Below are 27,538 nucleotides of genomic sequence, written 5' to 3'. Positions count from 1 at the left end.
CTTACAGGCTGGCAAACGCTCGCGCTGGAGGATTGAACCCCGTAGAGGAGTGATCCCCCCTGAGAGCGAAGTGTCTGTGACCGTCATAGCGAACTTGGATGACACGGAGAAATTCAAGGACGAGGTGAACCTGTTCATAGAGAACAGTCGTTCTTACGTCATCCCCGTCCAGGCTGTCGGCATCGGCACCACGATTGTCACTGACAAACCTTTTGGTCCGGAGCTCAACTTGGGACCCCACTTCAGGTAGGATATCTCTCATCACCCGCTTCTGCCATGGGCTCAGCCAGGAGGAGTTTTGCTGTGGTCCTTCAGGCTAGTTCTCCTCCCGTGCTCAAGGTCCTGGCTCCATTTCACTGAAGCCACAAGAATTCCTTTAGAAGCATTTTATGGCCAGTTGAAAGACGTTAGATACCCTCAAAAGCCACCAAAATGGACACCAGTTGCTAAATTGTCACTGAATTGCCCTTAGTTATAATACCTTTATTTCCTCACTTTATCAAATAAAGATACGAAGGAAAACAGCAGGTCCCCGAAAGCCTCCGGCTGGAAAACGCTGCATTACGAGTATAAACATATTTCCCTTTGCAGTAACATGGCTTGCTTTTTCACTCACTGTGGAGTATCATCTTGCAACAGCGGAAAACCGTGGAGGTAGCTTGTTAGCAACTCCTCGACTAAATTAATGGTGCTGTTTTATTTCCCCTCTGCCTGGGAGTCCTGGAGGAGCAGCAGAATTTGTCTTTGCCCTGTATCATCCCTCAGTTCACTCATCATCCCCGGCTCCCCTGCCGGGCTGCTCTTTATTAGACGTAGTCGCTCTTTCCTCGTTTCTCCTGCCTGCTTTCCTCCCTGTCTCCTCCGTCAAGACCGCAGCAGCAGCCCGGGGCATGGGCAAGCGAGGGTGGCTGCAGGCCCAGCTCTGAAAGGGAGAGGAGGAGAGATCTGCTGAGGTTGGGTGGGGTAAATTGGGAGTTTCAACTGAAAGAGCTTGGCTCAGAGGAGGGGATTTGTCGATCCTAACAGGCGTGTCTGAAACCAGGCACATCCTTATTAAACAGGGGAGGAAACTAAGGCTTTGCAAAGTGCTGCTCACCTTGTGTTTGGAGACCTTTTGGGGCGAGAGGCATCACCTTCTCGAGGTGCCTGTTCCTTTCCCTGGCTGCAAAGAGGGTCCACAGTGCTCCGATACCTAAAATTTTAGTTGGAGCAGGTTAATCCCACCATAAGCATTTAGGATAGATTTTTAGCGACTTAAATATGCATCCACAAGCCATCCACATCAGCAGGGACATTGCAGGGAGGTTGGTGCTTGTCCAGCGTGTCCTGTGCTCCGTGCAGCCACAAATTGGCTACGCAACACAGGGGACAATGTTGGGGTGGTTCATGTCATTGTGTTCTGCCGCCCTTCACCCGCAGGCTCTGTTTGGAGCTGTTGCCGTTGGTGTCGGCTGCAGAGCTGCCACCGGCTGAGCTGAGGTGGGACCCCGGTAACATCTCTGAGTTGGGCTTTCCCAGAGCCACAGATTCTGCATCTCCCCAGAGCTGCTCCAAGCTTTCATCTGTTGCTCTCCGCAATGTACACCATGTCATACTAAACTTGTATACATCATTTTTTTTTAACAGTCTGTTTCAAAGACTGGTTTGTTCTATACTGTCGCTTCTGTGTTTGTATTTAGCTGCTTATGGCAGACAGGCATTTTGTGAGCCACATATTCTGTACCTTTCAAAAAGACACTAACTGTTCCAGGAACTCTTCATTTCCTGGTCATGCTCGGATTTATAGAGGGTAAAAGAATTACTCCAGACTAGCCTGCGGTTAGTGTTTCTTTACCTGAAGGAATCAATTTCCATTGAATATTCATTTGGTTTTATATCTAGCTCTAGTTACTCATCTCTGGTTGTCGCTCCGTTCCCTCAGCAGCTAGAGCTGGTCTTGCTGCCGTGTTCATATTGGGGAAACTTCTGTTGATCCTGTGTTCTCAGAGCGCATTTATCTTCCTAAAACACAAAACCAGCTGCACTGTTCAGGCAAAGGGCGATATGTTGGGGGCGATGAGGGCTGGCTGCTCTCTAAGGGATGAGATCCCACCAGCGAGGCAAGCGGTGCCCGGATCACCAGATGAGTGTCTATACCCTGCAGCCTCCCCAGTAGCGTCTTTGGAGGAAGCCATCTGAGGCAGCAGCTCCCAAGGGGAAGGTGAAATGGCAGCGAAGCTGTTCCTCCCTCTACTTGCGGCCAGGCCAGCTTAGCGTCTGATGCAGCGAGACCTGCACCTTGGAAAAATACTCGGATTATTAAGCCCCAAAGGCTGGTGATGCTCTGTCTGCAGCAACTGAGATGATGTTTGTGTTGGGTCTGGCTGAGATGGAGTTCCTTTTCCCCACAGCAGCCCTCATAGTGCTGTGCTTGCTACTGGTAGCTGGAAGGTGTCGATAAGTCACCAGTGGTTTGGGTACTGCTGAGCAGTGCTCGCACAGCATCCGAGCTGTCTCTCCGACACTCCCCTCTCACCGGTGGGCTGGGGGTGGGCAAGATCTTGGGAGGGGACACAGCCAGGACAGCTGACCCAGACTGACCAAAGGGATGTTCCATCCCATACGACGCCTGCTCAGCAATAAAAGCTAAGAGAAAGGAGGAGGAAGGGGGGGCATTCGTTATTACACCATTTGTCTTGTGGAGCAACTGCTAAGTGTACTGAAGCTCTGCTTCTTGGGAAGTGCCTGGACATCACCTGCTGATGGGAAATAGAGAATAAATCTTTTATTTTCCTTAGCTTCCGCACACAGCCTTTGCTTTTGCTGTATTAAATTGCCTTTATCTTGACCCACGAGGTTTTTTCCATCTGATTTTCTCCCCACCCTGTCCTGCTAAGGAGGGGAGTGATAGAGTGGCTTGGTGGACACCTGGAGTCCAGCCGAGATCAACCCACCACTATGTTCTCCATGAAGCTTTTCCTTGCTGTGCACAACCAGACCAGCTGCTGGATGGTCATAAACTTCGGGGCAACCAAGGTCTGGCTCTTGCTGTAGCTTTGAGCTAGGTCAGCCTTTTTGGAGGTGCCTTTATTGCTGAGTGTGCAGTCAGATAATGAAATCAGGGTGCTGAAGCTGGGTGATCGCTGGGAAATAGCAGCTCCCATGACATTTTCCGTCTCTGCTTCTCTTCTAGCCTGGATCCCTGCAGTTACCACTTCAAGTTGACCAATAAAGGACGACGCACCCATCAGCTCTATTGGACGACGGAAGGTTTCGCCCCCTTTCACCTGCGTCATCGTCTCCCGGCCATCAGTAACAGCAAGGGCAAAGATGCCTCCCAGAGCCCCAAACCCGTCTGCCCCGTGTTCAGGCTTCGGCCGCTGAGGATGGAGCTGATGCCGGGCAAGACTGTGGAGATGACGCTGGAAGGCTTCTCCAGCACTCCTCAGGTGAGGTCCCCCACGAGGGCTGAGCCTTTCCCATCTGATCACATCCACTGGGACTTCTTTTGCAGCCCCTTGACATTTTCCTGCGAAAATGAGCAAGAGCTTTCCAGAAACTGATTTAATGCCACAAGTTACCATGGCAGCACCAGTTGCTTTTCTTGCTGGCCACCATCAGTTGCTAAGGCTTTTTTTTGTGTTTCTATAGCTACCATAAACCCAACTTGCTGACACCAAAATGCGGGCTGAAGGAAGTATTCCTACTTCAGGGGCAAACAGCAGGTTACGAGGTGCCGTGTGCTGAGGCAGAAAGGAAGGGCAGGGAAAATAAGTTACACTTAGACTAGGAACACAGGAAGAAAGGAGATTAAAAAATGCAAGGTAATATATCTGGGGGAAGCAGTGAGTAAAACAAACCACCTGTGAGGGGAGGGAGTGTCTGGGAGCAGCATCATTTTTCCTCTGTAGACAAACAGAAGCCGAGGGCTTGTCTAGCAGCGAGTCCTGGAGGAGAAAAACGAACAGGGTGTGTCAGCTCTACTGATCATTCTCCACGGGGGAGCCTCTTCCCAGGGATCATTATACTTGACAGCTTGACTTTTGTCAGTATTTCCATAACAGCTCGCCCCAGTCTCTCAGCCAGCCGCGGTGTCCCAAGGGCAGCCAGGTCTTGCAGCACCCTTGGATGGCAGCTGAGAGTGGGGATTTCAGCAGGGTCACTGGGCGTTCTCCCTGGACCCTTCTTTCCAGGGGAAATCCAACTCTGCAAGGCAACTGGCAGCTAACCCTGGTGTGCATTCCCTGGCTCCAGATGTTTAAGCAACTATGGAATAAATCCCCATTAAGCTCCTGCTGATAGCAGTGCTTTGAAAGGTGTTTTAAAGGGTTGCCTCAGTAGCAGCTTGAGGAAGACTTGATTACTCACTCAGTTGACTGTGGTGGGACTGTTCCTGTGCAGTTCTGAGCCCAAAGGTTTTGCTGAAGAGGGAGAAAGGTACCGGAAAGGAAACAAAGTGATCAGGGCACTGGTGAGGGTGTCTTGCCTGGAAAGGCCAAAGGGGATCTGTGAGCTGAGTTGTGGCTGCCTGGCTCGTGCAATCAAAGCCCAGAGCCTGGGAGTGGGCTTTCCACCTTACTTGGCTCTTGAGAACTTAATACTCTTCAGGTTGGCCAGAAGCCCAACTGCCTGCACTGCCTGTGCAACACAGATGATTTTGGAGACTGTAGGCTCCAATGAGGAGTTGGGTTGTGGTGTTGTACCAGAGAGAAGAGTGAGAAATGACGGAAGGAATTTGGGAAAGTGAAACCATGAGAAATCAGGAAAAAGTCTTGAACGCAAGAGCATCCAGCTTCAGCAGAGGGTTTTCGTGTAAAGTGCAAGACATCTCTTTTCTGGGGAGATTGCTCTTAAAACCAGCTTTAGGAGGGCACAGTACATCCTAGGAATGAGTGATCCCCTCTTTACCTGAAGGCAGGCTGGCTAGTTGGGTTTTTGCCATGGATCCTTTCCACTAAGCTTCCAAGGGAGGGTTTGCTGGCATTTGCCTTTCTACCACTTGTTTCCCTTAATATAGTTACGTATTTTTTAATCCATTCCTACAGCCTTTCCTAAGCATTATGCTTAGCGATGGGGCACATCAAATCTTTATTTGGGGCAGGGATTATTACAGTTGTAGACAGCACATGACTCAAGTGCCTTTTGTGGATGTTGGGGTGTAGTGTTATGGACATTTGAGTGCAGAATAAATAGGATGCAGCATAGGAAGAGGGGGGCTGTTGAGGAGATGAGTGACTGTAACTTTAGGGCAGTAATAGCTGCTGATGGCCAAGATCCCATGGCATGGTTTTTATCCAGGCTATCAAAATCCTTTATGTCCACGGTCGGGTGGCTAGCAACTGCAGGGTGTTTTCTGGATGCCCTGCTAGCACCCACTGAGTGACGTGTGCCTCTTGCATGCAGGTGGTGAAGGAGCGGCTGCTGTGTCATGCCATGGTGGGGAGCAAGGCAGGGAAGGCACAGATCATGCAAGTGGATGTCACCTGTGAGTTTGTTGTTCCTGTTGTGCAGCTATCCTCCAGAGAAGTCACTTTCCGTGTGGAGAAGGTAAGTCTTTGGATTGCATGCTGGCATTGAATAGCTTGGCTGATGACTGAGAGCCCGTGGGGTGTGTGCGCTTGTGTTCAAAGGAGGAAGTTAAATATCTTCTCCAAGTCCTCGGGGCTTTGGCTATTGATTTGAGAAGGACAAAGCTTTTACCATTAACACCGAGATCATTATTTTGCTCCTCTGGGCTGGGGGACAGTCTCAGCAGCTCTATTCTGCCTTTTTTGATGTGGAGACAGAATTGAGCTGCTGAGCCAAGGGCGGAGGGTGAGATGTGTGGGACCCCCGAGGACAGCGTGGGCTTTGCTCAGCCACCTCGTGTGCTGGGGCTGCAGCCGAGCGATGCTAAACCCGCTCCTCACCCCTCCTGAGGCGCTTTGTAAAATAAGTGAGGACATTTTTAGGGATGGGACTGTTTCTTAACTTCACCAAAGTAAAACTGAGATTACAGCTGCTCCGCTGAGGGGGATCGTGGCCACTTGTAGAGAGACACCAGTTTCTGTACTCAGTATAACGGGAGGTTTTTAAGGATCCTCCAAGGCACGGTGAAGTCTGAACACTGATCTTGTAGGGGAGCTGAGAAAAACTGATTTAGCTGTCAACTCCTCAGGCTGATGAGGAAAAACTGTCATCTCTTGTCTCTCTTTGCCTTCTCTGCTGTTGGTATGGATGCTAGCTCTTTGCATTTCCCCAAGCCTCACTTTCTTCAAAGGACCCACAGACGTCCTTCAGCCGCAGTGGTGATAACACCAACGTGAAGCAGGTGCCCTTTAGTCTGTGGATCCTGACTCCTGCATCATCTTTCCCTCTCCCGCGAGGAGTCTGAAAAAGAGAAGATATTTCCTTATTTAGTTTCTGTGTTTTCAGGTCTCTCCTCTGGTTCCTAGGCTTCCAGAGAAGCACAAAATCCTGTGAGCAGGCAGTTCTGATTTAATTAGAAGCTTTTCAGCTCTGCCTGATGTCTGCCTGTGGTCTGCTTGATGCCACGCGCTCTGATTTATCGAGCGTTACGACGCTGCAGCTGTTTGATATCAATACACCCAGAACTAGTTTCCCAAACACTGTCTAGTTTACATAAACCATGCAGGAAGCCCAGAGCAATGTGTAAACAGGAAGAAATAGCTTAGGCTGAGCTTGAGCTTTGAGGCTACAGACACCTTGTCACTGTAGCAGGGGCGGCAGGAGACACGTTGCAAACGAACTGTCGAGGTTTCTCGCTGGCTGTATGTGCATGGAAATGTTCAAAGCTAACCGTAGGCTACTGCAGGCTCTCCACTACAGGCTAAATCCTGCTTGCTTTTCTCCTCTGACTAGCATCACTGCTTTTATGAGGCTACTAGAACCGATAGGCTTATAAGAAATGACCGTATGTGCGTGAAAAGTCTTGTGCCATTCCGCCCAAGAGAGGGTACAAAACTGGAGACAAATGAACTGGGTTCACTTTCTCTTTTGATCTTGTTCAAGCAGCTGCCTCCTCTCGGGGTCCTATCCCCCCATCTGTACCTGAGACTGTTTCCCTGTCCCCCGGGGGATGCTCTAGTTTCTAAAGATGAGAAGCATCTGATCTACTTCAAGGAAACCTTTCTAGAAGGGTAGAAGTGAATAAAAATAGTAAATAGAGGTGTATGCTCTTCTGGGGTTGAAAAACTTGAAACGCATCAGAAAGGAAAGGATGTCCGTGGTCGCTTCAGGTTGTTTTTTTCCCTTGTCTCCTGTTTCTGTAGCAACCCGGTGATGTCCTTGCTCTTCAGTACCAGCCTCTTTCTTTAAAAAACAACTCCTCCCTGCCACTCAGCGTTGTCCTGGCCCTAGAGCAACCCTTCGTGATCTGCGATGCGGACCGGCAGCCCCTCCCCGCAGATGTTCAGGTGAGCAGCCGTGGACCTTCGTGCTGGTGGGGTTTGAAGAGGGAGGAGTGTGGTGGTGCGTTTCTGTTGGGAGGTCCTCTGGTAGAGAGGTTTATTCTTTAGAATCAGCAGTAGACTGGCCCGAACTAAATTAGATTCAAAACAAGTTGCTGAAGGAACCAAAATATCATCTGAATTGGGGAAATATGTCCTGGCTCTAAGCCATGAGGAGAGGGGAGCATGCAACTAGGTCTGGACATGCCATGTAGTAAAGATGTCTCCTGGAATCCATCCTAGCTCTCCAGCAGCCATCCAGATAACCTCAAGAAGCAGCTTGCTCCCTTCAAGAGCAGCCCTGCTTTCCAGAAGGCTGAGGATGCTCCTCCAGCCGCTCCCCGGCACCTGCCCCGTTGTTGGTGGAAGGTGTTGGGTATGGACTCTGCAAAACGTGTTGTGGTAGGCACGGCCACCATTTCTGTGCCGTGCCAGTGACTAGCACCTGCAAGGGTGAGGCTGCAATGCCATTGCGCTTGTGCTGTGAGGATAAAGGAGTTCCTGTAGAGTCAGGGCAAAAGGCCCTGGCTTGCCAGAGTGCTGGTTTGGTTATGTATTTAGCGTATAGCTTCTGTGGGTCCAGAATTCAGGAGAACAATATTTACTTCCCTCTTGTACTGATGCAGGGCCCAGAGGCATGAGCCTGAGATAGTCTCAGACAAGAGTGGTGTGGTGCTTGCGGTCACGTGCACGCTGTAAAGAAAAGGAAGGATGAACTGAGAAGGCCACGTTGGGGTCACATGTTGAATGTTTACACGTTTCATGCCATCAGACCTTGGGACTTCATCACACTGGTGCTTAATACTCTTCATCTCCTTGCAGCCCATGAAGCTGGAGGTAGGGGAGGAGCTTCACCTCTCCATCAGATTTAACCCTGCTTTTGAAGAGCATTTGAACACCTGGGTAGCAGAGAAGGCTCTGAAAATACACTTTCTCGAGCACCCTCGTGAGGAGCAGGTCACCGTTCGGGGAGAGGTCTACTTCCCGAATCTCCACATCGAGACCACAGCCCTGGACTTCGGCTGTATATTGAACGACACTGAAGCTGTCCAGTATGTCGAGATGACTAACTGCAGCCCGCTGCTTGTCCAGTACCACTGGTCATTCCTGGTGGACAGCCACGCGAAGCAGATGAGGTACGTGCACCAGTGCCCTTTCCTTGAAGCTCTTCTTCCTGGTGTCCTGTTTGTACTTTGCCAAGACCAAGCTGTTTGCCTGGGATCCGACAAATTGCCTTCAACTTTCCCTTGTGGAAATAACACCTACCAGGCGTGGTCAGGCTCGATGCGTAGGGAATAGGTGATCTCCACCAGTTTGATGCTGGGAAAGAGGCAGCGTTCTCCAGCCAAGCTGGGACCGTAAGACACGACCAACACTTTTCGCATAGCCCGTAGCCTAGAATCCTGCTTGGTGTCTGGAGCTACAGAGCCATGCTTAGGCGCTTGGAAAAGCAGATCTATAACGGGAGCTCTCTTCCTTCCCTGCCAACCCTACTTGTCGTCATGTCATACAAAGAACCTACACAGGCACTGCCACCAGAACGATGTGCTGCTGCCCCAGTCTCTTGCTGCTGCTTTGCCGTAGCCCCCGTCCTGGTTCCCCTGGGAAGGAAAGCTGGTGTGGAAAGCTGCTTTCTCAGACCTTTGTGGCCTGAGGCAAACACCACCTTGGTGAAGTGAGTTTTCATCTGCTCAACTGCACGTCATATTCGCCAAACAGCTCTTTAGTGTTTTGCAGCGAAATGGCAGGTCCTGCTGCAGCTTCGAGTGCAGCTGTAGATGTTGGGGGGAGGACTTATCTGAACATCCCCTGGGAGCAGGGCCACCCAGCGCTGGTCTGTGGTTTCCAAGCCAATCTTGTAGTCATGCCAGAGCACATCTATAAACAGATTTCTAGCAGTTCGTCCTGCTGTGGCCTCTCTACATAGTACAAAAGTCTAGTCTGGGCAGTTTTAATTACAGTCACAAATGGTTTTTCCATAATGCCCTAGGAAACCGAGCAAAATCACCCATTGTGCATTGAAGTGCTGCTATTACAAATACCGGAGATCATCAATAAACAGTTTTGTTCAGGGCATTGGGATCTGGCTCAGAGGAGACAACCTACTGGGAAGTGGAAATTAGCTATGGCTATGAGGAGGGCTTGGGGGGAGAACATCTGGGCATTGGGGTAGCCCATCCACAGCTGGCTCTTGCCAAGTAACAACAAGTCTTTAGTGTGGCCCTTCTTGATGCACAGCGCCTTCAAGAACAGACCCTAAAATGCAGAGGAAAGTCTGCAAAAGCAGGTGGAGGGAGGCGGGCAGGGGAAGAGGAGCAGGGCTGTAAGCTCTGCTTGGAGGCCCCTGTCATCTCCTGGTAAATTAGATTAGGGTTTAATTACCAGCTAAAGGGAAAATCTAATTTTGATGATGGAACAATGCATATATTTTATAAGAGAAACAAACACATTGCAGCGAAGCCTGTGTGGAATTAATTTCCTCTGGGGCCACTTGTTGGCTGGTTGCCTGTTTATCTTTACTCTTATTTTTTTTTAGAACCAATTTAGGTTTTTGAAAATGCGAATGCTGAATCAGTTCTCAGCTTTTAATTACGCCGTCTCCACCTACATTGGCTTTGCTGGACCTGAGCCTGCAGGTGCTCATTCTTCCAGCGGGTGCGGAGTCACCCGACTCTGCTGAGTCGGTAGCAGTTGAGGGTCCTGAGCATCTGGCAGGATAGCAGCCTCTGCTCCACAGGGTTTGGCATAGCCCCTTTGCTGGCTCGTTAGCGCTGTGGACGTTACGACAGCTCCCTTCTCTGCTCTGCATATTAATTAAGCAGTAATGTACTCTCCGGGTCCCTCAGCAGACACCATGTGATCCTCTGTGGCAGAGCTGGAAATGAAGACGGTCTCCAAGCTATTAACACCTCAAATTGCTCATTAAGAGCCCTGCAGAAGAGCAACATGTCAGATATTATTCCTGGTCCACATTAAGCAGTGTTGGTATTCTGAATTGTCAGATCAAACTAACTCAGTCTGACATTGAGGGAATCAAACATCAGGTCTCAGGAAGGTGAGATCAATAGAATTTAACCGTCCATGCATCTAACCTTGCTGGAGCCGATCATCAGAGACTCCCAGCGCCAATCAGACACATCTATTTATTTTGGCCAGGAGAGAAAAGTGTTGTTTCTCTGCCTGGACAGGGCGCTGTGTGCTTAGATCTCTTTTTCTTTTTCTCTTCTAATTGTTCAACCCATTTTTTTCTCCTTACACTTTAGTCACTGCTGCTACTTGGAGCAGAGCAATCATATGAGCAACACAGTCCAACCGTTGTTGTGTGCTTGGACATGCCCAACTCATGCCAACCCATGCCCCTTCTCTGACACTGCTGAGCCGTAAATCTCTCATGGTTACTCTTCTTCTAGACCTATGTGGTTAGAGACAAACTGAGAATAGGCTCTCCTCACCCCTTGGACCTGTGATAGCTCAAAGCTGAGTTAAGCCTTTGCACCAAGATGTTTTCTGCAGCGTTGGAGTGGATCTCCAGAATCGCCCAGGAGGAGACAGTAGATCTGGAGTCAAATTCAAACATTTCATCACCTTTCTTACCTTAAAGGTTTCTTGAAAGACTGATTTGTCCCCCTTTCTAAGGGCAGTACTCAGCTTCTCAGCTTTGTTTGGGATCCCCATCAAAAGGAAGGCATTAAATGCAAAGGGTATACAAGGATTTTCTTAGAGACCTGTGACAAAGGCTCATCCCCAAACTTAGCTGTTCTCTAGAGTTTTCATCCTTCATTAAGGGTCCAGGCCTTGTCATTTACTTTGAGCGTTGCTGTTCCTGCATCACCTCTTTGTCCCCTTCACGCGAGCCATGTTCCCTCCCTGGGACAGAGCTAACACACGCCGTGTGCTCCGTGTGCCAGGATGGATCAGCAGGAGCTCTGCACTTCCATGGCACATGTCAAGCCCCCTCCGTGCATTGGTCCGACATCTCTGGAGAGTGGGAACTTCTTGGCTACAAAGGCAGCGTAATGAATTGCCAGTAGATTCTTTGGGGAAAGAGTTTGTTGGCCTAAACATCTAGAAAATGACTCTTCCCTTTCCATCCAGGATTTTCTTGGGCAATTTGTTTTGAACAAACCAGCAGCCTTTCTCCTCCCAAGTGCATCTTCCTGTAGTGTTAGTAATTCCTCATGCCTCTGCCCTCTCTCCTTCCATGTCCCCTGGCAGGTTGCACTGCAGGGACCCTGCGAGCCAGATCTCAGCCTTGGTACTGACAAAAAAAAAACCCAAATCAATTCTGTATTGTATTTGATGAGTTTTTTGCTTTGTTGTTTTTATAGCAAGGAAGAAATGGAAAATGTAGACGGTGAAAAACAGTGCAAGGCAAAAACCTGACAGCAGTGCTCTGTCAGCCACCGGAGGGGAGAGGTAGCAACATCAGCAGTGAGAATATACATCAGACATGCACACATCCACCGTGCCCCTGATGCTGGGGAGTCTGGGATGGGTGACAGTAGAGCATACCCCCTTCTCACCCCGCAGTGCAATCAGCTCCTCGGGGCAGGACGTTTTGGGCTTTGGTTAGCCCCATGGGTGCTATTTCTCCTGCTTCAATCCCATGGGTAACTTAGAAAAGGAGGACTGAGTCGTGATGGAAATGTGCTGCTGAAGGTGTCCTTCAGCCGTGTGTGGTTTGGCAGCAGCTGAGAAGCGGTTTGCTCGGTGTAACAGAGAAGTGGCCTCTTATTTTTTGGAGACGGAGTCTCTTGGAGCAAGGGCTGGGTGCCGGGAAGGCTTCACTTCTGGGGTGGCAGTCTGGTTGCCGTGAGTGGCTGATGGACAGGCTCTGTACTCGTGGACAGAGGCACTGGGGAGCTGAAGCAAGGGCGACTTGGGGAAATTTGTGACCTGTTCCCCTCCAGAAAGGATGAAAAGTAAATACAGTGAGTGCCAAGGAGGGGTTTGGAGCCAGGAGTGAGTGAGCATATGTTGTTGCCAAGTCTGTATTAGAGACATAAACCCATCTACTCGGCATGGTACAGTGATGCTTTATCAGAACGAAGGTTGGAGTGTGATGATTTCCTATTTGCAACATGTCTGTAAACTTCTTTCTTCTCTACCTCCACCTTCAGCATGGTGACCCTCACCATGTACCCTCCACCTTTGCGCCTTCCAGCACGACACTGCTTTTTCCCCAGCTCATTTGCTGGGAAGCTGCAGGTTTGTGACAGCTTCTGCTGCCCCGGGGCTTCTGCCCAACGGTTTCACTGTTGAGCACCTGGAGGACTTTTACCTGGGCCATCGCAATGGAGGTTGGAGCCCAGAACGGCTGCGTGGGAATCACTTCAAGTGTTACACTTGGGTTTTCTGAGACTCAGCCTCCTCCTTTGCATGAGGGTGACAGACCCCGAGAGCTTTCATTTGGCCCGGCAGACCGGGGAGCAGCCCCAGGGTGTTGGAGGAGTGAATTGAGGGCAGGGGAGGTGAAGGAGAAACTATTGCTTGGGTGGAAAGCGCTGCATGTCCCTGCCAAGGTGGTGTCAGGCAGCTGACTCTCTCCCTGACTTTGTCCTGTGCCATCAGGACGAAGCGTGGGAGATATCTATGTGCCATCCGTGCCCTGAGTGGGCTGCGGTTGGACGGGGGTTGCCTTCTGGTCTTACAGCTGGCCAGCAAACGCTGGCTGGAAGGTGACTTCTTGCCCTGCCAGCGATGTTCAGCTAGGGAACCTGGGGAGCAGCCGACTTCTCTCTTCGCTTTCTGAACGTCTTCATTACCCAAGGCATGCAGTGGGTACCCAAGGTACGTTTGCACTGCAAACAACGTCCTTCTCCCTATAAACGCCATTACGCCTGTGCTGCCTGGATGGCTCATGCTTTAATTGCCGCTGGGCTGCTGCTCAAGACCCCGTCTCTGCAGAGCTTTACTGTTTAGGCAACAAAATGTTGATTGGGGGGGGGGGGGTTTGTTTGGTTTGTGGGAACAGCTTGCTGTCGTAGCCTGGCTGAGGCAGAGCAACAGCATCGGTTCAGGAACCGAATCCTGGGTGGCAGGATAGGCTATTTGTGCCTGTTTATTTGCTGAGCTGCTGTCACTGCATCTGGTGATGATGAGTAAGGTGACATAATTTTCCAGACCTCGTTTCTCTTAATCTTTCCAGCTGTTTCTCACCCATCACACTTTTCCTACATCATGCAAGCTGTGCATCAAACAGTGTTCCTTAAGGGAAAATCCGTCTGAACCCGCTGGCATTGCTCTGCCCAAGAGTGTCGTTTGTAGTATTGCTGTGCTCTTTGGTACATCCCTGTCTTTACAGGGGAGCTGAGAAACCTTTAAACTCTTAGGAGTAGGAGCTCAGGCCAGATTTGAATCCACGTGTCAAATCTTCACATGTTTTTGGGTATAAATCTGCCCTGGGGATTTTTGTGCTGATCCCTTCTAGTCCAAGGCGCTTCCTAGCACACAGGTGATGGAGAGCTCAGCTCCCTGCCGGTCCCATCTTCAGCCCGGAGCTAGCTGCTGCCGAGACAGGGATTTGCAGCAAAAACCCTTCCAGAGAACAGGGATTTTGTCGTGTGTGAGGCTGGACAGTGAAGCTAATGCTCTTCCTTCTCTCTTTCCCCTCGAGAGGCTGATACCGGGATGGTGGGTGGACAGCATGGGTTTTGGGTGGGTTTCAGATCCCTTGGTGCTTACTGGCTGGTTTAAGGCAGACGAGGAGTGTACCAGTGAGGGAGATCATTTCCCAAGACATCATCACGCATTTCTTTTTCAGAAAGTGTGGGATCTGTCCGGCATGTGCCGGTGCTGTGGTTTCCTCTTCTATCACTGAGGAGGCCGGAGATTGTCCCAGCGTGGAGCAGAAGTAATGCTTGCTGTTCCTCTCAAAGTCAGGTGGCCAAAGCCAGCGTTTTGGTCCCCAACGGTTTCTTTGGCCACAGCCGCCAGCTCCATGTGCTCTAGGTGAGGAGCCACTCCATGCTGCCATAGACTCTGTTAAATGACCCTGTTAAAAAAAAAAAAAAGAAATCATCTGTCATCAGCTGGCCCGTCTCTTCATCCCTGAAAATAGCCGTGGTGTGAAGAACTGCCATTCCTACTGCCCTTGTAGCTGCACAGGAGCGTTGGTTCATAGAATCATAGAATATCTCAAGTTGGAAAGGACCTATAAGGTTTATTGAGTCCAACTCCCTGCTCCTCGCAGGACTATCTAAAACTAAACCATTTGACTAAGACCATTGTCCAGATGATCCGTGAACTCTGACAGATTGCCGTGCTGCTCGCAGAAGCAGATGGATTGTCTTTGCCCACTCAACAAACAAGTAGCAATTGGGTTACGAGAGTAGGGCCCCTGTGTTCAAACAGCCCTGGTGAGGACTTTGGGATGTTGAGGAGGTATCGCCGTAGATGTACATTTCCTGACTCGGAGAGGGAGGCAGGCAGGGGCGAAGAGAGGGGAACCCTTTAGCTCTTTACAGCAGAGCAGCTTGGGGAGGACTTCAGCTCACAGGGAGATTTCATGGGGCTCCGCGAAGAGCAGGGCAGCCCAGTGAGATGCCCACCGCAGAGTTAGTGGTGTGGGCTGGTGCGAGAAGGATTGATTTATTCCCCACCATCTGCTTTGTGTAGTGGAGGGAGGCAGGGGTCCCTGGGGGGTCGGGCACCCCGAGGGTCCTTCTGGGCCAGCTGGCATGCCATGCGTTTTCGAGAGCGCCTGACTCAGTTAATGCCGCCTTTTCAGCCGCTCTGCCCTCGGAAGAGTCATCTGTCTCCTCTGCAGGAAACCTTTCTAACTGTGAGCTTGCTTTGCTTGCTTCGTCTTCGGTGGTAACTGTCCCCTCTCCCTCGCCCGCTTGCTTCCGTCACCCCACACTTGTCCTCAGCTGTCCCCGGTGTCGCCTGGACCAGGCCAACCCTGTCCGGTCGTCCCTCGCCCCGTCCCCAGGAGCTCAGTGGGGCCGTTGGACTGTGAGCACGTTTCCCGGCAGTACATCTGCCTTGCTCTGGGTAAAGCAGGGGGTAATTCTGTTGTACTGTGTGAGTGACCTTTAATTAATAACTCAGCAGCCATGTTAACTAGCCTTTTACACCAACCCTATAAATCAAGGTAAAAGCCATGCTCAGCCTTAAATCTGTGATTTCTGCTGCTGTGACAAGCCCTGTTCCTTCTGGACAGGGGATGGATGGTGGTGCCAACGTACTCAGCGGGGTGGAGCTTCAGCGTGTGTCCGATTGATTTTGGGATGCGACCCTAGGAAGTCTATTAAACTGGAGCTTTTCTTGGTTTGTTTTTCATTCTGCCTTCGTTATCGTTGCTGCTTTACCTTCTCCCGCTTTTCACTGCGGTGACCTGCTGTGGAGTCCCATTGGGAGGGCGCGCTGGGCTGTGGCATTGCTGCCCGCCCGGGACGTGCCGGGCAGCCCGCATCAGTGCAGGCCGGTGGAGACACCTTCTGGGGTTCCGCAGAAGCGATCGAGATGAGCAGGGACGTTTCCCCCTAGGTGAGGACTTCAGGATGTGCTCCATCTTTTCATCTCCCTCCTTTGCCACGCTCTGCTCTTGGCACCCTGGAGGGACAGTGATGCTAGCTGGTGGGCAGAAGAGCCCAGGGACACACTGGTCCTCAACCCCCAGGATGCCTCAGCTCAGACTTGAGCTTCTTTTTGACTTCTTGTAGGGTGAAGCTGGCCTGCCAAGCCCACCCAGCCTGCTCCCTGTGACCTCAGGCTCTCTCCTGTTCATCCCTTTCACAAACTTGTTGAGATCCAGCTTTGGTCTCCTGCAGCGTTTCCCCTAAGGAGAGGCTAGATCAGGAATCTCTCTCTTCCCATGGCTGGGAGCCTTCTGCTTGCCTAACGCTCCCCGAACCAACCTGCTGCTCTCAACTGGTTATTCGCAACGAGTTCTTTGGCTCCCCCCCGCTTCCTAATAATTTTAACCATTGCAGCCGTACCCTTCTTGGTTTGCCAAGCTCTCAGGCTTGACCTTATGAAGACATCTCAAAATGGTGCATGTCCAGATCCCTGCCACAAAGAGAGCTGGAGCACATCTCTCCTCCTTTGCTGTCAGTTACGGGGGGTCAACACAGTTGTCTGTTTGCGGAGCCAATTTTTGAAGTAGCTGGTAAGATTGTAATTGGTGCTGATTACTTTAAATAGCATCTCCAAATTACAGCTGTTGGGGCTCGTTTAATTTTGAACAAAGATGACAAATCGTCTTTCTCGTTAGAGCTACTGATTTGTTCAGAGGGACCTTTGGCCGGAGTCTGATTAAGAAGTGTTTTTCTGTCTGATGGAGAAGCCGAAGCTTCCTACCGCCTCACCTGATGCTTCTAAATCACCTGGCTGAGGTGCAAAGCATGAGGAAGGAGAGGACTTAATGGGTAGTGTTTTGCCATCTGTAAAATGAGAGCAAGTCAGAATAACTCCGGTGAAGTCAGTGGAGACTTCTTCCAAGGCTATCACTTGCCAAGAGAGGCAAGTACTGCTGCCGAAGGGTGATCTCCAGCAAGACCCACTGTGCCTGCAGTGCTGGTGGCTGGCCCTGACTCAGCTTAGGCTGGACCAAGGTGGCTGAGGAGCTTTAGCGCCTGCACCCTGCAAAACCAGACCAGGCATGTCCCGTGGGAATACTCTGAGAGAGGTACAAACCATGTCAGAAGAGCTTGAGGGGCCTCAGCTGCTCCTCTGACTCTTCTCATCAAAAGTGATGGTACAGTTGAGGTCAGTGGGCTTCAGCAGGAGCCGAGGCCTCTCGGCGCACCCCAAAATCAAATCCTGTGGCTCCTGCTTGGAAGGTGCTGGAGCGTTTTGGTTGCTGCCCCAGGAATGTGATACTTCTCTTCAGTAGTAACATCCCTGCGTCCATTCCTACACAATTTCTCTTTTCAAAGAAGAAATCAAAATTCTCCCTCATCTCTCAAAATATTTTTTTTGACTCAAGTAAGTGGCTCTTAAAACTGCTTATTAACTTTGAGTTAATTAATACTCGCTCACAGGGGGACATCCCCAAGACCGCTCACTGCATTCAGATGAACGCCGAATCCAGCTTAATCATTTCCAGCGTGTGCGAGACAGAAATTGGAGGTGTCGGATCTCACTGCAGTGATGTTGCTTCTCTTCTCTCTCTCTCTCCACTGCCTAGTCTGAATTTCAGTGGGTGGTTCAGGAAATACCCAAGCCTTAGCTCAGCAGAGGAATTTATCCTAGCAAAGAAATAGTCGTCGGGGCCATTTGAACAAAATGCAGTTTAATATTTGCTATTGATGAGGGCAAACCATCCCCACCACCTTCCTCAGCTGCTGGCCAGGTGGCCAAGCTCAAGCCCAGTGTTTCCCCATGGTGCACTGGGAAGGGTTTCGGTTTGCTCCGGTGTTCCGTTATTTTGCTTTCAGTTGCAAACACCCTTGAGCTGTCTGTGGCTTGGTCCAAAGTGCCTTTTTAATATGCATCTGATGGCCCCAGGGAGAAATGAAAGTGCATTGTAGGGGTCTGTAAGCCTGTGTAGACGCCTCACGGGCATGCGGTCTGCAGTGCCTTGCCCTGTGATAACCTGAAAAGAGCTCGTGCTTTGTTGAGAGGCTTGTTTGTACCCCCTGCCATGGCTGTGCCTGATGGGTGCACCAGCGGGTGGTCCTTGGAAGGCCAGGCAAGGATGTGAGGGTACATGTGGGTGCCATGCACTAGGGAAGCAGTCTCAGCACTGTTTAATGCGAAGGGGTGGTGGCTTCTGGCCCGTGTCCTCGTTGCTGGCAGGGGCTGTGGGGGACTCGGGTGCTCCCCTTGCAGCGCTGCAGGTTCGGGGTGACGCTCCTGATGTCGATGTCTCTCGCACAGCCTGGGTCGGCAGGGTCACATCGTCCCACGTGAATCTTCACATGGAGTTTGCAGAAGCGGTGTGATTTCTAGCTCCTCTATTTTGGGAGGCGGGTGTGGGAAGCGGTGTGAAGCTGTGTCCCTAGCAGGCTCAGAAACCAGGAGACAGGGTGAGATTTATTTTTTTCTAATGTCTCAGAGGCTGGGGACGATGGGTGGCACAAGCTTGTCCTGGCCGTAGCAGGAAGGACTCCTCTCTCCCCGGTGTCAATCCACCCGTGCTGCCATTAAATGCCCACTGTTAATTCCTGGATGCATTTTGTCTCGTCTGAGGGGTGGCCAGGTTGGATGAGACAGACCCAGAGGGGTTAACACCTTGCTTTCGGCCCCTCCAGCTCCAGGCTGACCTGCTTATGTCGGGAGGCTCCTTGCTTCAGCTCCACGGTGCTGGTGGAGGCAATTCCACAGCCCTTTGGCCTCTCTGGTTTGGGATGGGTCCTCTCTGCAGGTGGAGGAGCTGCTCTCTGCTCCTTGCCTTCCTCCTTGCGTTCACAACCTTGGCCAGAAGGTGCTGGGGAGGAAGAGGAAGAGCTGCCTAAAGCCTGAGCTGATGCTGAGCTTCCTATCTTCCCCCTCCTTCTCCTTTTCTGAGACAGCTCTCTTTCCTTCAGTGCCAAGAAGATTTCTTGTCTCAGAGATCAGAAATAAGGCAGCTTTCTGTTGACACCTTGGGTTCCTCGTTCCCTCCCTTTTCACGTTACACTTGTTATTCATTTTGACTTTCCCCCACTGGAAAAAGTCCCTTGTGGTTCTCTGTGCTTCTCCACAGCAGGACTCGCTAATCACATCATCTCCCAGCACTGGGTCCCAGAGGGCTTCTCCTTTAGAGTGAAAAATATTGTTGTTGTCTAGGCACCGTGGTTCCGTGAAGTTGCCTCAAACCATTCTATAAAACTAAAGGTAATTTAATAAACGATGATGGATTTTCCATCTCAGGGGTTTCTCTCTCCTCAGGAGTTGTTATTAACCCGCAGTATTTATCACAAGCACTCTAAGAGCCGCAGTTTCATTTCCTGGCTAGGATGGATCGCAGCTAGCAGTTTTGGGACAGCCGCCGTGATGATGGCCAGGCTCATGTGCTGAACTGGTTCATGGACCGGTGCATAGCTGGAGGGCTTCCGAGTGCTCCTGGCCCTGGATATTTGTACCCCTATGCTGCAGGCATCTCCTTTATCAGCCAGGGGAAGTAGTGTTGCCCAGAGGCACTGTTGTCACAGCTGAGCTGAATTTATTTCATCCTTACATAGATGCCCAACTTAGTGGCTGCTGGAGGTGTGGATTGGTTTGGTTGCCTAGTGTGAAATGTATTAAGGTGCCTCAGCTGAGAGGAGCGAACGTTATGCAGCTGGGCCTGGAGATGGGTGATGCTCTGCAGGGGCAACTGAATGCCTTTGTCCCCTCCAGTCCTGGTTTGTCCTTCCACGCAGACAGTGCTGAGGTTGTCTTTGGGGTCCCCCATGGGGTCCCAGCAGCAGGCGGAGGGAGGGTTGGGGAGGGGTGACGGCACCGCTGCTCATCGGTCCCTGCTTGGGGAAGCTTCCCTGGGTCAAGCCTTGTTCTTGCATGTGTTTGCAGGAAGGACAAGTCAGGTGAGACCTCTTGGGGCTTGTGAAGAGCAGAGCCGCTCATCCAGAAATGAAAATAATAAGCTACAAAGCTAAGGACAAATACTTATTTGGGAGCAATGTCATTAGAGGCACCAAATTCCCAGCTGGCAATGAATCACAGAATCATTAAGGTTGGAAAAGAGTGTAAGATCATCAAGTCCAACCACCAACCCAACCCCACCATGCCCACTAAACCATGTCCCGCAGTGCCACGTCCACATGTTCCTTGAAAACCTCCAGCGATGGTGACTCCACCACCTCCCTGGGCAGCCTGTTCCAGTGCTTCACCACTCTCTCAGGAAAGACATTTTTCCTAATATCCAGCCTGAACCTCCCCTGGTGCAACTTGAGGGCATTTCCTCTAGTCCTGTCACTTGTCACTTGGGAGAAGAGACCAACACCCACCTCCCCACAACCCCCTTTCAGGTAGTTGTAGAGAGCGATGAGGTCTCCCCTCAGCCTCCTCTTCTCCAGACTGAACAACGCCAGCTCCCTCAGCCGCTCCTCATCAGACTTGTGCTCCAGACCCCTCACCAGCTCCGTCGCCCTTCTCTGGACACGCTCCAGCACCTCAATGTCCTTCTTGGAGTGAGGGGCCCAAAACTGAACACAGCATTCGAGGTGCAAGCACCCAGGTTGCTGTGAAAAAAATCTGCCTTGTTTGCCTATGGGGAACACTTGCAAATCGGCACGGTGACAGGCAGGAATGGTTCGAGTGTGTGGCATTAGAAATAGGAGCAGAGTTACTGTGCAGGGAATGTAATCAGAGTCACCTGGGAACGTTTGAAAAAGTTAAAAACCATATACCTTTTCCTGAGAGATGTTGGTCAACCTATAATCTCAGCTCCATTTGTGAAACGAGCCGTTGAACTGCTTTGCTGAATCATTTGCCAAATTGGTCCTCAACCGGTTTGCGTTTAGAAACTGCTGGGGAGGTAGCCGCGCCGTTGGTAACTGCCATGTCGGTTATAACCTTCTTTCAGCAGAGCTGCTGCCCTTTTAGCGCGAGGTGCTGTTGGAGCCCTTGTTCTGCAGCCGGGGAATACCTGCGGCATGGCAGGGAGCTGTATCTTGTCATCCACGTTTGGTGTATATTGATTCAAAACGACCAAAGCTTTCTTTCCCAAAGTACTAATCGCTGCTGCTCTGGCGCTCATCAGGGATCAATGGGCTGTTTAATTGCGAGTCTCTGCCGGGAATTGTTCGACGTGTCTTTCCGTGTTGCCGTGCGCGTGCGAGGGTGTCCCACGCTGGGCTCTGTGGGTGCCCCGAGCGGTGCTGGGCTCTGTCCGGTCAGGGCACAGCAGGCTGCGGGCTGCACCCCTGCTCCTGCCCCATCGCGCTTTGAGAAAGCCACCAGCATTACTGCTTGCTCGGACTGACCTACGGTTGCGGGAAATTATCAGGGGAAATATTCAGGATGAAGGTGTAGTAGAGGTGTAGTAGTTCTTGCTTTGGCCCTCTGGGTGAGGAAGGATGGTCCGCGGCGGTGGGTGCTTTCAGGAGGGCACTGGTGGGTCTGTACTGGCTCATCGCTGTCCGGTTCTGCCACTTTGCATCTCGGTCTCACGTTTTGTACAGTTTCTGTCCCTTTTCCTTTCCTGCTGCGCTTTTTACCTCCCTATAAGCTATTCTTCTCTGTCCTCTTCCATTTCTCCTTGCAGCCCGTTGCTAGTTGCCTGCACAGCCGCTACAGCAGCATCATCCCTGGGCAGCCCCAAGCGTTGTCCTGCTCCATCCTGGTTTCGGAGCTGCTGGGTCAGACCCATCGCTGAGCTCACCCCACCAGTGCCACACCAGGGGCCGCATTCTGCCAAGGGACCGCTGGTGCAGGCTCTCCTCCTTCCCACTGCAGGTCCGTGACCAAAGTTATGTTCTTTTCCAGGTTCAGCCCTCCAGCACCTAAATTTTTCATCAGACCCCCACCAGCAAAGAAGGAGGGAGCCCTGTCGGAGTGCTCAGCGTCTGCAGAGAGCAGCTCCAGGGTCGGGGGTGCGGAGGAGCCGGCCGAAGTCCTGGCAGCAGCGGGGGATCCTGCCCAAGAGCCAGCAGCTGCAGATGACTCCCTGGGAGCAAAGGTAGATTTTCTTCTGCACCTTCTCTTCCTTGGAGAAGCCCACTCAGATTCTGCTGACTTCCGCTGGGTTTGGGATTTTTTTGGTTTTTGTTTGGTTTGGGTTTTTTTACAACACCAAATGAGGCTTTTATCTGCACCATGATGTGAGGGCTTCCAGTTTCCTTTCTGCACCAAGCCATGCCAAGTACTGGTCTCTATGTAGCACCTTCTCAACCCCAGCTGGAGCCACCCGTTTTCATGCTTCTGGCTTCCCCTAAGAGCCAGTGTTGCAGTGACGGCCACAGAGAGGATTTTTATAAAACAAGGCTTTGCAGACAAAGACGCCTTTGATCTGCTGACCTTCCTGGTGAACCTCGCTGCTTTGGAGCTTGACCTTGGTACTAGTGGGAGCTGGCACCTTGTTCTGCATCGTGTGGGACAGAGGCTGCTCCTGGGGCAATAAAAAAAGGATGTAAGAGAGCTCGAGAGGTTCTGAAAGTGCCAGCGTTGACATTAAGTTCAAGGAGGGGGCTTGCACCTGCTTCCATCCAAATATCAGCAGTTTTAATGCTATAACTCTGCACGTTTTTTCTGAATCAGGAGAAATGATGCCCTGTAGACGTAAAGAATAGCGTGGCTGAATGTTTTTGGATAGAAGCATGAATTCATCTTCATTCCCTGCTTTGTTGCCATGTATGCCCAGGAAGTAAACCAGGGAAATACAAGTGGACCAGGCTAAGTAGGATCCAAAATTGCTTCAAAGGATTCTTCTGGATTCAAAGGATGCTTCTGGATTGCAGTTTCGTCTTCTGCTTGTGTCACTGTACGCAAGCTCCATATAACCTCCGTGGGGAGGTGGGAGACCACAGGCCTAGGAAAGATGCGGGTTAGCATCTTTGGGAATATACGCTTGGCAAAGCTTTGCTAAGCTTGAAAATGTGGAGACAACCGAAAGAGCAATGAAATGAGAGAAAACTCTTCTCTCCCCAGTGCTTTACCTGCTGGGGAGATGTAGCCTCTGATTAGGTCTAAGGATGTCCTGTAAATACTCTTGTAGATTCTGCTGAAGTCAAGGCCACAGCACAAAGCACTTCTTCGCGTTAGTGAGCGAGGGGGTATTAAACTTGAAGAGCAGTCACAAAGCCCTCTTTTATAAATAGGGGTCAGAAGCCCAGGGATGAGGTTCCTTTTGAGAGGTGATGCCTTTGAGGTTCAATACCAGCTCTCAGCTGCTGCAAGACAGAAAGCCATCTCAGCTGCCTTCTTCAGGAAGGTGCCATTGGAGAAGAATGCCCGAGCAGGGATCCTCAGCTCTCCAGCACCGATGAGTGCATGAGATGAAACCTAAGCACCACCTGAAACGGGATAGTTGTGCTGAGCACTTTCTAAGTCCTTATTTTCCTGTTCTTGATGTGTTCCTTGAGCGGGAGTGAGCAAAGCCAGGCTGGCATGAGGGTGCAAAATACCCTTGAGGTCTCTGCCAGGACTCAGTGCTGGGCGCACGCAGCTTCCTCGTGCAAGCTTGCGTGTAGGAAGTGCAGATGGAGCCCATGTCTCATCTGTGGGTGGGCTTGGACCCACGCTCAATTGATGGCACGGGCATACCCCTGCTTGATTTGTGCCCAGGTCCCATCTCAGCTGCTCCTGGCTTGGTGAGGTGGTGGATCCTGCAGCAGAGTGGTCTCACCCAGACCAGGCAGCTGCTTTCTGCAGCCCATGGTGCTTGTTTTCCAGTTGCTACCATCCTCTGCTGCGGAGCTGGAAGGTGCTGTGGAGACTCGGAGCCTGGTGAGGGTCAAGAAGTTGACGCCGTTCATGGAGGTGGAGCGTCTCACCTTTGGAGTGGAGGAGGTAAGTGGGAATCTGACGTGCTTATGTAGCCCCCACTCTCACTGGTGGCCCTCGGTGCGGCTCACGGAGTGGTGTCACAGCCCTCCCAGCACGTCGCGCAGCACTGCTGAATCAACCGGTCATTGGAGAGGCCATGCGGGACATGTCGTAGGGTTGGCCAAGGACGTTACCTGTGCGGCACCTATGGAGGGCATTATTCATCCTGCTGTTCCTAACCAAGTGGTCGATAGGAAAATTTTGCAGTAGATTTTGCTGTAGCATCCTGAGAGAGAGCAGCATGCAAATCAGAGAGCGAGGAGACCTCCCAAATTACTTTGATGTAGTGTATTAATTACTGTATTACTTAATGAGTATGGGAGATTTTTCCCATGGTTTCTCCACTAGAAAGTGTAATGGATGTAGGGTGAGATTAGGATGATTTTGCCTGTGTTTGAGGAACAGGCCCCTCCAGTCATGTCTGTCCTTTGCTTCAAGCCATGGCTCTTCTGCATCCATCTGGATGCTTGACATCTTGATCTCTCCTCCTCTCCCTCCAGATTTTTGACATCGTGCCGCTGTACGGTGTGCTGCAGCCGGGCGAGAGCCAGCGGGTTACGTTCACCTTCTTTGGCCACGCAAACATCGTCGCCAGCGTCACTGCGGTGTGCAAGGTGGAGGGCGGCCCGACTTACAAGATTTCGCTGAGTGGGGAGGCTTCGCTCATCGACTATCTCCTAGATGTTACGGAGATCGACTGCGGGCTGCCGGTACCGCGCACTTCTCTTGGCAGAGGTCTTTGAAACCATCGCTGGCGGGTTGCTGCCCACCTAGGTCTAGGGCTCTCTCCCCTTCCCAGCTACTTTGTCAGCTGTATGGCTTGGAAGTACAACCTTTGAGCAATACATCCTGCATCCAAGGTGGTTTTTAACGGCCATCTCCATCCCCTCCAAAGTTGGGAATTCCTGGGGCAGGCAGGATCCCGGTGGTGATCTCCAGAGGGACATGCCCCAAGACATCCAGCCACTGATCCACTCCTAAAGCCTGAGGTGCAAGGAGATGCTCTTTTTCAGTGCTCTCGATTAATCAACAAAATAAACCAGGGAGGGAGTTAACTTGGGCTTCCCGTCACTGTAGCTGGAGAGAGTTTCCCAGAAGAATCCCCACTTTACTTCTTTGCATTTAAAAACCCCATTGATATTTCCAGCTGTTGGCCCTGCATGTGTTGCACTGTCTGTCTCCCTTTTTGCTGGTATTTTGCTTGCAAGTACTTGTATGCAGGTGCCTTTTCCTCTGAAATGCCTCCGTCTTTGTTTCAGCTAGCTGTTCGATGACACCTTAAAGCGCAGAGGGCTTGTATCCCCTGGTTTCTTTGTTACTGCTCTTTACATGGTTGTCATTGCACCTCTGCGTGCTGCCCTAAATATCTGTTCCTGTGTAGGGCTAAGAGGTGCCCTGTGGCTGTGGGTTCCCCGGGTTAACCCGGGAGATTCAAGTGCCCGTATGTCCTCTGCAGTCCCTGCTGCTGCGTTGGGTTCGTTTCCTTTCAAGCCAATGAAAGAGGAAGGAGATTCCCAGCATCAGGCCTGTGTCTGTAACTTCCCGCTCCTCTGTCCTCTCTTCAGCTGTTTAACAAAGTCATCGAAGCAGAGGTCACCCTGCAGAACAGCGGCAAGGTGGGCTTCACCTACGCGGTGCTCAGCCCCAGCGCGGCCGCTGCCGACAGCCCTCTGCCCGGCGTGCCCCTGGTCGTGCCCAGCACGGTGAGTACGGAGGTAGCACAAGCGATTAACCCTGGCCCTTTGTCAGGCTGCCTAGGAGAGGGTTACAGGGGAAAAAAGGGAAAAAAGCCATGAAAAACCCTGCAAAAGCAGCCAGGAGAGAGAGGGCTGTAAGCAATTGCTGCTGGGGGGCAGAGAAGGTCAGGCAGGCGTGGTCCTAATAGACTGCCTTGAATGGCCTTTGCTGGCGGGTGGCTCTGCTGTCATTCAGCAGCCACGGGCGGGAGGCACGAGTGCTTTGGTAGCTCTCCGGACCCCAGCTGCTGAGCTCTCTGCTTGTGCCGGCACTGGCGCTGGCCGGTGCAGGCTCTCCCGAGGGTCACCGTACCCGGGTTGTGTGATCGGAGAGGACTTAGTCCTTGTCCCTGCCTGTAACAAACCCTGCCTGCCCCCTGCCAGCACTGACCGGGTGAGACTTCAATACTCTCTGGCTTGGGCATGACGCTCTTTGGCCAAAAATTGTAACAGCCCCTGTGCCAGTCCCTCGCTCCTCCAGCTTTGCTGCTCTGCAGCAGCTTTGTGGGGCAGTGAGGGGGCCAGGGAGGAGCAGGGCTGGAATAGCAAGGAGAGGAGTTTGCAGCATCCCACCATCCCAGCTTCTCAGTCCTGCATGGATGTCTTTGAGCTGAAACAGTGTTCCTATCTTGGACGCTTTTTGCGATGGGAAGAGGAAGCCAAATGGCTTTCACATTCCCTCATGCCTGTCTCCTACAAGGGATGACACACTGATGCCCTCTTTCTGCGAGCTTCCCAACACACAGCTCTGCACGGACCCGCGCAGTTGTTGCTGTAACGGCGTTGTCGGCCCTGGCAGCTTGACAGGGCTCACTTTCACTCCAGTTGTGTTGTGCGCTGGAGTAAGGGCTCAGGGGACGAAGTGGCAGGATCCGTCCCGCTCTGTAGCTCGTCCCTGCAGCATGGAGGGGAGCGGGGAGCCGAGGGTCCAGCCCCATGTGCGGAGGGCGAGCCGAGGAAAGCTGCGGCTGTGTCCTGTCATCCAGAGCTGTGTTGCCATCTGCTTGTGTTTGCTCTCAACCTGGCTGGTGTGAGCCCAGCCCGGGGATCGGACAGTCCTTCTGGAAGCCCGGAGAGGAGGTGACCTTCCTGGCAACGCCTTCTTCCCTAGATCTCATTCTAGTCCCTGCTCCTGCGTTTCCAGAGATGTATGTTTGCCGGTCATCGTGAGCCCAGATAGGCTCGTGCACCCTCGGTGTAACCGCACAGGCAGGAGATGTTTGGTTGGGGTCGTTAATAAGGGGCGAGGCCCTTCGGCACCAGCCTGGGAACCACCGACGTGCTGTGAGAGGAGCTGCTGGCTCTGCTGAGAGCGCAGGCAGTTCACTCCTCTTCCACAGCGGCTGGTAAAAGAGCTTTTATTTCTTCAGTCTGGCTCTGGCTAGCAGAGAGTGAACACCGTTAGCAGAAGAGCTGTGCTCCTGCTGAGCGCAGGGCAGTCTGTGCTGTGGGAATGCATCCCTACAGGCCCTCTGAAGGACACGCTGCATCCTGGTGTAGGAGACTTGAGCTTTTGGGTAGAAGAGAGCTAGAAGGCGATGTTGTCTGATGCTTTTTTCTCTTTGAGAACCTGCCTTCTCCTCTCAGCGTGTCTATCGTCTGAGCCATCCCTCCACCAAACCCTCTTTGATTTGCATTCCCTCCCTCTTCTCCCACACCCTGCAGGGTTACCTTGGACCTGGCAAGCAGCACGTGTTGAAAGTCTATTACCTGCCGGGAGTGCCTGGAATCTTCTTTAAGACTTTCGAGATCCAAGTGGGTCACTTAAAACCAAAAGAAATCTCCCTGAAAGGAGAGGGGAGTTTTCCCAGGATCTCCTTGGACTTGCCCAGGAACATCGAAGGTGAGCACTGCCTGTCTGCTCCCCAGGGAGGTCCTCGGCTTTTTCCCCCATGTCATATGGCCATAGGGCAGTTCCCACCCATCTCCAGCAAGCCTGGAGGTTTCAGGGCTGTCAGACTG

At 51.6% G+C, this 27,538-nt stretch overlaps 1 protein-coding gene across 1 annotated transcript in view; it reads left to right on the top strand.

The window, feature by feature from the left end:
* LOC132318651 (hydrocephalus-inducing protein homolog) overlaps window positions 1-27,538 on the top strand; it is a 164,634-nt gene that overhangs the window by 91,305 nt on the left and 45,791 nt on the right. Inside the window, exons 19-28 of the mRNA XM_059826624.1 lie at window positions 8-246; window positions 3,173-3,428; window positions 5,383-5,526; window positions 7,251-7,394; window positions 8,250-8,563; window positions 21,783-21,975; window positions 23,688-23,804; window positions 24,341-24,550; window positions 25,406-25,543; window positions 27,242-27,419. Of these exons, the coding sequence (XP_059682607.1) occupies window positions 8-246; window positions 3,173-3,428; window positions 5,383-5,526; window positions 7,251-7,394; window positions 8,250-8,563; window positions 21,783-21,975; window positions 23,688-23,804; window positions 24,341-24,550; window positions 25,406-25,543; window positions 27,242-27,419 (1,933 nt within the window). The remainder of the gene's footprint in view (window positions 1-7; window positions 247-3,172; window positions 3,429-5,382; window positions 5,527-7,250; window positions 7,395-8,249; window positions 8,564-21,782; window positions 21,976-23,687; window positions 23,805-24,340; window positions 24,551-25,405; window positions 25,544-27,241; window positions 27,420-27,538) is intronic.

This window comes from Gavia stellata, chromosome 18 (genome assembly GCF_030936135.1).
Source record: "Gavia stellata isolate bGavSte3 chromosome 18, bGavSte3.hap2, whole genome shotgun sequence".
Taxonomy (NCBI): Eukaryota; Metazoa; Chordata; class Aves; order Gaviiformes; family Gaviidae; genus Gavia; species Gavia stellata.
The sequence above is the reverse complement of the archived record's forward strand: the minus strand, read 5'-3'. Positions and strand labels throughout refer to the sequence as shown.